Below are 12,071 nucleotides of genomic sequence, written 5' to 3' on the forward strand. Positions count from 1 at the left end.
CCAAAGAGAAGGAAACCTACACATATTTCACTCACTATGTGTGTACATGTAAAAGTCACTGATGGACAATATAAATCTGCTTGTAAATGCTTTAAAACCCACTGAAAATATACTGTATATGAGCTATGTTACATTGTTCTATCTTTATCTTTCACTTTACTTGTTTGATTAACTGGTAATTGTTCTAACAGCCGGTAACATTTTTGTTATTGTTAATGTAAACACTTTGATGTCTTGTCCTGGATTTAATTTTTCTTAAATCATGTGCATCTGTAGATGTATAACAGTTGATGTTGTCATTTTTTGATTTTTGCAGATCTAAGTTTCCAGGCAGCTGCCAGAATCATGTCTGTGCCAAAGTTTGATGCTTTGAAGCTCATGCGAGACCTCAGTCAGAACTTTCCAAGCAAAGCTAGGTGAGAAAATTCATCTTATTTTCTCTTTCTGGTTGACTGGCTAGTACATTTGTTACTGTATCGGGTCCTGCTCTATGTTACAATGTGTGAATCTAGGCACAACAGATGCTGTTGTTTAAGTGCACATGAAATGTTCCATTTATAAACCCATTTATTTGAGCATTATTGCTTCTTCGTGTGATACCTAGTGTCTCCACAACAAATGTATATAAATGTAAATAAATCTGTAATACAGAGATCTAATCAACTTTTTTGATGTTTGCTTGTTTTGGCTCAGTCAGCTTGTACTAACACCAGAAAGTGCTGAGTAAGAGTTGGGTATTTACAGCGAATTGACTGCAAACACACCGTCTTGAGGACCCACAGGTTTTTGGAGATTAAAACTGGCATTTTACTGCCGACTGGGGATGTGGTAAAAGCTGATGGTGACTGTACATGTTTTACTGTTCCCACAGATCACTGACAAGAGTGGCCGTAAAGCAGGAAATGAGAAAAGAAATTGAGGAGAACCAAAAGGTGGGATAACATAAGCAGTGTTTCTGATAGCGCAGATGTTATCTCTGGTACCATCTGTAGCCATTGTACAAGTTGTGTTTTACAGAATGAGTTTCTAATCTGTATCTGATATAAATTCCAGAACAACATCAAATTTGACATTTTATTTTTGCCTTTCTACTAGTCTCTGCTCTCACTTTATCCCTTCTCTCCTGTGCTGTAATCTCTATACACATAGTTTCTTGTGAAAACATCAGACATTAATGGCAGAATCACTCATTTAAGGGTTTTGGCTTTCGAATAGCACTTTGATCTTGTTCTTTCAGCATCTGAGCGAGACCATTGGTGTTCACCCGGGAGACGGGGAGCTCTTCATCAATGGACTGCGCATTGATCTGGACCTTCACAACCCTTTCAGGTAAGAACCCAGCAGGAGGGCGCAGTGGTCTGCCTGTGCTCTCCTCAGGAAGCCTCAGACCAACACATTGGCTCAGTCGTCTCGCTGCAATGCAAATCCACTGACATGCTGCTAATGTGTATTAAAAAACTAACCGGCAGTTTTGTACTTGCAGCATTTTGGACATCCTCAGAGGAGAAGCCAGGGTCTTGGAGGGACTGCATAACTTAGGCATAAAGGGAGAACATCAAGGCAAACTGCTGAGGTTACCTGTGAACGCTGTGGATGACAGCTATGCCTTAGATATCAGACATCCAGCTGTAATGGTGAGTACTGGCCGAAAATATTATTCCTCTTTGGCCAGGTTAGTACTGCAGGTATTTTTTTTTGTGTGTGTGCTTGTATCAGGGTAGGAATAAGTAGATTGGTCATCAGGCTATTGCCACAATGTTGCGCCCACCAGCAGCTCAATTATTAACTAGGAAGTTAGCCAAGAAAAGTTAACAAATTAAAAACTTGCAAGTTTTCATTTTGCCGCCTCTGGTCAGTTTAATATTGTAAGTACAATAAAATTCCAAAGATATGAAGATCATAAGCCTATCCACACTTAACTGAAATGTTTGTCATTTTAGTCTTTCTCTCCCCTTGTAGTGACAAAGAGTATGAAATATGTCTGAATCTGAAAGAGGGAGAGCAACAGAGAGAAGAGGAAAGTGTGTAAGAGACTCGGTGTTAGTCTGCCAGTGAGGCAAACACTTGGACTGTGAAAAGGCTCAAGAATTACAGTGAGAAAGACCACTGTTATTGCCAGATTGCCTTGCAGTAATGGATCTTTTTATTTACCATTCTGGTGTTTTATCATAAAAAGCCATTATAGCCTTTTCTAATTTGAAACAGAATAATTTTTTAAACATTTTTTAGTACATTTAATTTACAGGAACGTAATCTGTTTATTAGGTAGGCTGGCTACAGTAATGAAAGCACATTAAAGTAAAATGTTATCATTACAAGAAATTTTACTTTCAATAATCACAAAAGCCAGCAATGTGTAGTATCTTAAAACTCTGAAACTCTAACAGATTATGCTTTAGTGAAGCCTCAATATCACATGCAATGTGTAGTCAGCACTGGAAACCCAACATCTGTGAATGAATGTCCTAAATTTTGGGGGGATTGGGGCGCCCGTATAGCTCAACAGGTTAAGCAGGCGACCCATGTACAGGGGCTGGTCTCCGACGCAGCGGCCTGGGTTCAATTCCTGCTCTTGGCCCTTTGCTGCATGTCTTCCCCCCACTCTTCTTCTCCCCCGTTTCCTGCCTACCTTCACTTCCACTATCTAATAAAGCCGAAAAAGGCAAAAATAAAATATTAAAAAAGCAAACATTTGGGGGGGATTAATACCACCAGAGCTTACAGACACATAAATTATTCATTTTATATCCTCTAATAATCTATTTGAAAAACTAATTTTTGTTTTGTGAGTGTCCAGTGTTTGGTCAATTACATTTAGCAAATAACACCTTGATATATAAACTCTTAGTATACCCTAAAAAATTCTTTAGTACTACTAAACCACAGAAGCACGACTCCAGTCTACCAGAACTTTTCTCAATGGAAATGCTTAATTATTCCTTTTTGTTGTGTATATTTCAGTGGCTGAATGACATTGAGAATGACTTCATGTACCACAACTGGCCAGCAGGTGTACAGGAGCTCCTCAGAGCTACCTTTCCTGGAGTCATCCGGCAGATCAGACGCAATTTCTTTAATCTGGTGAGTTTATGGGATAAACAGAAATGCCCAGTGAGGGCTGAATGGTTATGGCACATACCACGTGGGACATAGCCTTAGAAGTATGAGGACCTAGTGTGACTCCTGGCTATTCGGATCTTTGCTTCTTGTTATTCCCGTGCTCCAATTCTGCGTTTTTACTGCCTATACTGCACTATCCCAATAAATGCAAAAATATCCAAAAATAATATTAAAATAGAAAAAGATATTTATTAGATTAAATTGCTCGCGTTTTGTCTGATTTTGGGTGCTTGCTTTTATAACATTGTAGTTAATGCATTGACTGAATACTTACCGTTGCCTTTAATTACTCAAAACGGTCTTGGACCAAGCTTTCTGTGTATTTCTTGCCTGCCAAACTTTACTTCATCAAGGATCCAATCTGGAAAGCAAGTGTTTGTGAAGGCTTTATGACCCAGGTTTGACAATGATGCCTTTACTGTTAGGTGCTGTTCCTGGATCCACTGCAGGAAGAAAGCGTTGAACTGGTGAAGCTGGCAGAGCTTTTCTACAAGCATAAGATCCCCCTAAGGTTGGTTCTGCTATTTGTCACACCTCCGCAGCTGTTTATGTGGTCCAGTCTTGGCATTTATAATCTTTACCAGGTAGTGATTCTCATTTCACCTGCAAATTGAATACTTGTTTTGTCCCGTTCTCCATGTAGAATTGGATTTGTGTTTGTTGTCAACACCAAAGATGAGATTGATGGCTTCTCAGATGCAGGGGTTGGATTTTACCGACTGCTGAATTACATTGCAGACGAATACGATTTATCCCAGGCTCTGATGTCTATGGTCTCAGTAAGTATATCACATACATAAATCTCTGTTGTTTTAACAGGTGCTTTTTGGCAGCTCATGTCTCTTCATGCCTCAGAAGTCAGTTACTTTATTGTACCTTCTGTTATCCTACAATTTGAGACATTGTTGCAGGAGAGGAGTGAGTGTGGTTTTGTGTCTGATATCATCTTTTTCAAGCGGAGTTGGAAATTATTGACTGTGGCAGGGATTTTAAAACAGTAATGGTCAAGTCTGTACTGCCTTGCTTCTCTCTTACAGCTGTACAACACAGTAGATGTAGGGGAGACGCTGTCTGTTGATAAGGTCTCTTCTTACCTGAAGAGAAAATTTCCAAAAGCCAATTCTGAAAGGATTCTTGGTGTAGACTCCGAGTATGATGATAAAAGAAAGGTAAGCTGGAACAGGTCTCTTTATTTGTTCATTGAAAGCAAGAATAATTCCTTATTCTGTCATTAATGAAGAGCAACATCCCAGTGTTTAGTGTATGTTTTGTTTGCTCCAGGATGGTGCCCTCTTCTACAGACAGAGTGGCCTGGGTGCAATGCCTCTGGCCTTATTTAATGGAGTCCCTCTGAGCCCGGATGAGATGGACCCAGAGGAGCTGGAGACAGTCATCCTGCAGCGCATAATGGACACCACCACTGCCTTTCAGAGAGCTGTCTTTATGGTATGACACATTTGTGAAGAATGACATTCACTATTCATACTGTAACATACACAACCTACTTCTTTTATTGTAAAATGTGTAAAGAATTTTTTTCATACTAGCTTGTGATGGACATTCCTTGATAAGTGAAAGCAAAGAAAGATGTCTATATATGTCTACTAGTATTTACTGTGGAGTATTAAATTTACATATGCTTAAAATTTTAGAAAGAGTTGATTATAAGATCACTAACTACGTTCCTTTTTGCTTGATTTGTTGGACTGAAAGTCATGGCAGTTAGCAGTTAAATTTTTTTTCTGAACCTTCTTCACTTTGTATTTGTACTTGTGCTTTTACCTTATTGCGTCTTAATGGCTCAGATTTAGGACATACACCAGATCCACTATATTTTTAAGGGCTAATCTTGTCAGTGATGTAACTCTCATATTTTTTGTCCTTCACCTTACAGGGTCAGTTAACTGAAGGCTCAGATGTGGTGGACTATCTAATGGAACAGGCCAATGTGGTTCCCAGGATGAACCCTCTTATTTTAAGCACTGACCGAAAGTACCTCGACTTCACAGCCACCCCAGGTGACCTACACGACTCAACGTACACTATCAAATATTGATTCACTTTCTAGATTGCTCTCATGTTGTACTTTCATGCTTTGCAGTTGTAAACGATTGGGAGGACACAACTATGTTTTCATACTTGGACTCCAGAGACAAAACAGCTGTGATGGCGAAGAGAATGAAGTACTTCACAAGCAGTGGTAAGTAGTTGCTCATGATTTTTTTGCCTATAAATGCTATTTCAGATGAATGCACACCATCACAGTCGCTTGCAACAGTATAAATTACTTATAGAAGCATTTGCTTGTCATCCAAAGTGGAGTTGCTATTGTACATTTATTCGCTGAATATCTGTAAAATGAGAAGTATCTAAACAAAATGATTCTACACTGCTTCACTGATCTCTGAAAATGTGAAATTGACCTTTGTGAAGGCAGACAGGCTGTGCCTCCAGCAAGATCATTGCTGAGTTTTCTGACTGGCTTTCAGCCAGCAGTCTAAATGGTCATCAGAGCTGCGTTTCACTGCTCAGGCCCAGAGTGTAAACGCAGTGAGGCTGAGGAGGCTGATTGCCATCCTCTCTCTGTGGACTAGCTGACCAGCCAACTGCCTGCTTTTCTGACTGACTGGCTGAGGGGAATATAACGATGACAGGTGGCATAGTTCTTCTATAATATGCGTAGCTCTCTGCCAGATGTCTCGTTCTCTCTCACCTCTGACACACAAACTGAACATTCACTGTAATGACTTGGGGTAGAAATGAACCCCATAGTCAGATGCCAAGTGAATGCTTGAAAGAGAACTGATGCTAAAATGGACTATGGGCATCCCTTTATGACCACTCTGTCCATCTTCTAATGCCTACTTCCAGCGAGAAAATGCGCCGTATCACAAAGCACGTGTCATCGCAGGCTCGTCCCACCAACATGACAATGAGCTTAGTGTACACCAATGGCCTCCACAGGCACCAGAGCGCTTTTGGGATGCGAGGGGATGAGAAATTTGCAGCTTGAATGCGCTGGCAAAAAATCTACTGAAAGTGCATGATGCTGTCATGTCAGCATGGAGCACAATCTCTAAGGAATGTTTTGTGGCATAGATTCAGCAAAGTGTTGAATCAATGCCATAGAAAATCTGACTTATCTTGCGGCAAAAGAAGGTCTTACTTAACGAAGACAAAAACTAAATTTTCCTCTCACTGACTGCAATGTATATTAACACGATGCCTAAAGTTTGAAGCAGCGTTTTATGTATCTATTCAGTAGTATAAATATGTTTTGGTCTTTTATCCTAGATGAGGATGGGATGACTGCTGTGACCATGTGGATAACTGGTGATTTTGAGAAGGTTTCAGGAAGAAAACTTTTGCTTAATGCCCTAAAACATGTGGTGAGTACGATCAACACAATGTTCTCTTCTCCTCATTCGTTTATCTCATCATTTAGTTTGTATAAGGGGGCATCTTGTAAGACATAATCAACAAATATACCACTCTTACCAATATATCGTAAGCCATACATTCTTAAAAGGAATGAATGTTGACTCAAATCAATAGTTTTTTTCACCTTCGCCAGCCTTTGACTCATACCTTAGTGCCCCTACACAGACAAAACTTGTTCACTGAAAATCAGTACCTTACATAGAAGCGGAAGAGACGAAAAGCATTGAAATGGTTTGGATACTGGCCAAAAAACATTTTCTTCCGTTTTCTCTCACAAAAGTCATCAATATAGATGCCTTTGAAATGAAATATTCACTGTTGACGTACTTTAGATGAATTCGGTGTGATGTAGCAAGTATTCTTTTTGTCATGGAAAAAAGATTACTGGTAGAATAAGTCGAATAGGAGAAACCTTTAAAGCAATCAGACTCTCTTCCTGGTGCTTTTCGTCAATGACATCTGTGCTCTCTGGATATATGAGAATGCGTGATATTAGGGTGAATTATGCCACTGTTGTGTTTGTGTGCAAGCAGAAGGCCAGTTCTGGAGTGCGCGTGGGGGTGATAGATAACCCCAGTGAAAAGCCCAGCGAAGATAACACCATACTGTATAGGGCTATCTGGGCCTCACTCCTCACCCAGAAGAATAAGGCTGCAGCAGAGTTTGTGCATAAACTCTTAAAAGAGGAGAGCCGCCAGCTTCTCCAGCAAGGGACCAAGATGAAGGACTTACTGATGCAGGTAAAAATAAAAAGCATAAAGAAATCTAACACTGATGTTTTTTTGTCATTTCAGAGATAAGATTCCAAACATTTGGAAGAGTTTTAGGTTCAGCTTGGTAATAAATTGAGTTGCTTATAAAATTGTGATATGAAATTTAATTGTCATTATTGTGGTGCCGTTAAAGTAACATGGTGTGAGTGTTTAGGATCTCCTCTTTTAACAAATGTGTCCATAGCTCAGAGTATTGACATATTGAACTAAAAGGCAGTGATTTTCTGGTTGCATGAATCAATTTGATTTTTTTCAGGTCAAGTATTGACAAATTTAGATGTAGTCAAAATTCTTGCATAGCCTTTTGTTTTCAAACAACATTTAGCATTTTGGAAGCTTTGCTTTTCCTAACGAAATGTAAAAAATGTTATTCTACTAAATATATTTATATTTAGTATAGTATATTTATATTTATAATTATATTTATATTTTTATATTTGTCAGAGTGAAGTTTCATACAGTGGTATTACTTTAGACTCGGTACTGAAAATGATTTGATTGTTATATGGATGAGACAGTTTTTGATCAATAATCATGATTATATGTTGTTTTTTTTACCCGTTCATAGAGCATCATTAGCAGAAGGACTATCTAAATTAATTGTTTAATTGTATTACATTATTTTAATTAGTTTTAGCTAATTAGTGACTGACATACTCAAACAGTCACATTCATGTTACATTGGTTTCTAGAATGTGTGATCTGTGTTCTGACAGAGAAAAAACTGTTTTCATGAATATCATTACAAATGTGAAATGTAGGAATTATATATCTCCTGTTAGCAAATTGCTGAAATGTGTCAATATAAGCAGTAAACATAGAAATATTATCATTCTGGCATTTACAGCTAATTAGATTTTTTTGTTACATTTATTATCTGCTATTTAACACATGAATACCTCAGAGCTGAAGCAGCAAAATATTTGTATCACTTTTTCCTAAATCCTTATACCAGCAATAAAAATAGGAAACAATGCAGAATTACTGCTTGTGTGACACGACACCTCAGATTTTTATTTAAATTAGGTGAGGTTGAAATGGGTAAAAATCCTGTTATGTATATGCAGCTTTAAACTGTGTTGCTTATATGTAATCAGGTGAAATTAATGTTAAAATCTCACTCATAAACTATACATATATTAAATGACCAGGTCTGTTTTAGGCCACAGCGGTGTCTAAAACAGACCTGGTTACTTAATGCACCTAAAAAATCTAAATACTTTATTCAATTGATTAGAAATGCTAAAAATCCAACGCTGCCATAAAACAACTCCGCTCATTGATTTGCAAGACTATGCAACCAAAGATGTTAAAGATTTAAAAAGAATATTATTAAAGGTTAGCTATTCTTTATATGTAGGTATATATAATATAGCCAAAGCTAACAGCTGATAGATGAATATCGCCTCCTGATACAAACTGTTTAGCACGTGTGGTATAAATTGTAGAGTCTTGTGATTCAACCCTGAAAGACATGTAGGATTACACAGTGCGAGAGTTATTTTGATAAAAGCAAGTTATTAGTGTTCTGTATATGGTTACTTGATAATAGTTTGTGTTAGTTGATTATTATGTCTCTATTATGCTATTATGTCTCGGGAAAAGTTACTTTGCACTGATAAAATTAACAATATTATCAATTAAAGCGTAGCAATAGAAACTAGGAAAACATAGGTTGGATAAAACCATGTGCAAATACTGTATTCATCTGAGCTTTCTTTATTGATTTAAGTGCACAGTCAGAGAAAGTAGTGATTGATGAGCCCATCTTATCATGCCTCTCTTGAACACCAGCTACCAGAATACATTTAGAGCACGCATGATGTTCCACACCCTGTGGATACCAAGCAAAGCAGGCTACTCACTGTCAGTTCCACTTGAAATATCACAAGAGCCATCACGAGGCAGGCTCCACTCAGCTGAATCTTTAACTAAAAGGTGCTGGTGGATACCTGGTCTCCTGGAGCTGATGAATAGCCGAGCTCCTGCTCACTGCTCATGGTTGTGTGAGCCACATGTGTTCAGCCAAGCCTGACCATCACTCTGCTGCCCTAAGCAGTCTACAACCACCGGTGTTCACCATGCTGCAGTGTGCAGTATCCACCCACACAACATTGCACATAAGCAAACAAATTTTTAAGGCACTAATCAACAAATCAGCTGACAGGAGAGCTTCTTCCTCCTCCTTCAGGAGTAAGTCATACAGTGCATTTTTCATTTGGGACCTACTGTAACAAACTGCCCTTTAATTATACTGGCCTTAAACAATTTAGAGAGAACGGACTAGAAATAGCAATGGAAAGATAGGTAAGAGGCAGCTGTGAGACTTGAGACCCAAAGCCAAGGGATATGAGTTTATTATTGGCTGCCAGACAGACTTGCTGACTGGATTGTGCTGACATTATTGGTATTTCACCTGTTCTCCTGAGGAGAAAAATGTTGGAGAAACTAATAACCTGACTCCACAAACCCTCCGCACTCCCACACCTAATTTGTTATAGACAAAAATGGCTGGGGTTTAATTAAGAGTTTGTTATATTAATTACAAATTGATTAATCTCATTTTCACACGTGCATTTCTGACAGGTCTGGCTGAAATGTTTTCTGTTGGAAAACTGCAGTGATTGTGCTGATGCAAATCATCAATGTTATTGTGAATACATTTTTGCCTCACATACATCATTCCTTATGCCAATGCATCACCCTGACTTTTTTGGACAGGCTGGAGTGGGAGAAATTTCCTTCAGCTACCCGATTGAATCTCAATAGTTGCATCACAAATCATGCATCAAATCACAAATTCTTCAGATATGTGGTTGCTAAAAATGAAATCAATTTATCTAACATGCTTAACAAACTTTTGCTTTTCTGCTCTAGGGCATGGATGTCGATGCCTTTGAGAAAAAATTCAACACGCTGGAAGTTGACTTTATCCGCAGTCAGCTGCTCTTCTGTCGGGATGCTCTGAAACTCCGTCCTGGACAGCGGGCAGTGATCAGCAACGGCAGGGTGAGTGAAGTCCATCTTCAGTATATACCAATCAGTCACAACATTAAATCTACTGACAGGGGAAGTGAATAATATTGATTTTTCTCGTTACAATGGCACCTGTCAAGGTGGGAGATATAATAGGCAGCAAGTGAACAGTCGGTTCTTAAAGTTGATGTGTTAACTTTGAAGCATGGCAAATTGGGAAGCATAAGAATCTGAGCGAGTTTGACAAGGTCCAAATTGTGGTGACTACATGACTGGGTCAGAGCATTTCCAAAATAGCAGGTCTTGTAAGGGTATGGAGAGGCTGGTATCTACCAAAAGAGGGCCAGGGATGGACAACCGGTGAATTGGTAATAGGATCATGGGTACCCGAGGCTCACTGATGCGCTTGGGGAGTGAAGGCTGGCCTGTGTGGGCCAATTTCCTCAGAAAGGTGTCAAAATACACAGTGCAAGGCTGCAAATCAGTCACAGTGTCCATGCTGACCCCTCTCCAAGGCGGCAACAACGGACATGCAATTGTCAGGACTGACTCATGTACTAATAAAAGACGATGACCTTGTCTGATGAATCATGTTTTCTTTAACATATTGTGGAAGGCTGGGTGCTTATGCGTCATTTGCTTGGGAAAGAGATAGTAGCAGGATGTGCAATATGAGGCAGGCAGGCCCTGGTATATATGTGAATGCTACTTTGACACACACTACCTATTTAAATATTGTTGTAGACCATATAAAGTCCTTCATGCCAATGGTATATCCGGATGGAAGTGGCCTGTTTCAGCAGAATATTGCACGAGAGGGACCTATAAAACATTACTCAGGTGCTTTAAATGTTGTGGCTTATTGGTATAGTTAGACAAGTATCCTCAGTTACAGAAGCGTGAACTCGAGTCACAGGACGTGCATTCTAATCAGCCATGAGTTTGATGACTTCAGACTTAAATTGAGAAAAAAGGCTTGGATCGCAACTTGGACAGTAAGACCAATGACTCATGACTTCCTCAGTGTCTTTTGGAGCTCAAAGGATTGATAAACATTTTGTATTTTCTGCTGTTCATCTCATTCTCTGGTACAGATCTCCATTACATTTTTGAATTTTGGTTGTTCTTTACCTTTTGTTTCAAATGGTAAAACCTGAATGCAGATAATCTTGATATGGAATTTAAAACTAGATTCAGATTATTTAAAATGCTATTAAACACTAACTTCTTCGTGTTTGTTATTTGAAAGTTTTGCTTCAAAGCACACACACACACACACACACACACACACACACACACACACACACACACACACACACACACACACACACACACACACACACACACACACACACACACACACAAACACACAAACACAAACATTGATCTCTTTAAAATGTTTCTATATTCCAATATTCTTCTAATTTAGTGTAATTGTTGCACAGTTTAAAATTTAACATTACATATTTTGGTGAGTTGCATGTGGTGACTTGTTTAGGATCTGAAATGAATTTATTTCTTGGGACTTGACTTGGGACTTTAGATTTATATCTTCAAACTTACCTGTGGCTTGAAGAACAATTACTTTGTCACATTTCTGCTAACAGCTTGTTCATTGTACTGACTAGATTTTTGTCTTTTGAATGGACCACATTACACTGTCGGTGAATATGGTTTACTGGAGTAGAGCAAGTTCCTCTACGTGACTGCACTTCTGGAGGATTTTTCCATCTAGTGCATTTGGACTGCTTTCTTCGCGCT

General features: G+C 38.8%; 1 protein-coding gene across 4 annotated transcripts in view; it reads left to right on the forward strand.

The window, feature by feature from the left end:
- uggt2 (UDP-glucose glycoprotein glucosyltransferase 2) overlaps positions 1-12,071 on the forward strand; it is a 47,534-nt gene that overhangs the window by 8,649 nt on the left and 26,814 nt on the right. For all 4 annotated transcript variants that reach the window (XR_007946274.1, XM_022190788.2, XM_022190786.2 and 1 more), the window contains exons 10-23: positions 317-416; positions 872-932; positions 1,238-1,329; positions 1,484-1,634; positions 2,962-3,081; positions 3,546-3,631; positions 3,764-3,899; positions 4,158-4,289; positions 4,402-4,566; positions 5,015-5,138; positions 5,222-5,320; positions 6,415-6,509; positions 7,095-7,301; positions 10,212-10,343. Coding sequence is in view for 3 of the 4 variants with exons in the window: in XM_022190788.2 (XP_022046480.2) it covers positions 317-416; positions 872-932; positions 1,238-1,329; positions 1,484-1,634; positions 2,962-3,081; positions 3,546-3,631; positions 3,764-3,899; positions 4,158-4,289; positions 4,402-4,566; positions 5,015-5,138; positions 5,222-5,320; positions 6,415-6,509; positions 7,095-7,301; positions 10,212-10,343 (1,700 nt within the window). In the remaining variant the exon portion in view is untranslated. The remainder of the gene's footprint in view (positions 1-316; positions 417-871; positions 933-1,237; positions 1,330-1,483; positions 1,635-2,961; positions 3,082-3,545; positions 3,632-3,763; positions 3,900-4,157; positions 4,290-4,401; positions 4,567-5,014; positions 5,139-5,221; positions 5,321-6,414; positions 6,510-7,094; positions 7,302-10,211; positions 10,344-12,071) is intronic.

The sequence above is a fragment of the Acanthochromis polyacanthus genome, chromosome 14 (assembly GCF_021347895.1).
Source record: "Acanthochromis polyacanthus isolate Apoly-LR-REF ecotype Palm Island chromosome 14, KAUST_Apoly_ChrSc, whole genome shotgun sequence".
Taxonomy (NCBI): domain Eukaryota; kingdom Metazoa; phylum Chordata; class Actinopteri; family Pomacentridae; genus Acanthochromis; species Acanthochromis polyacanthus.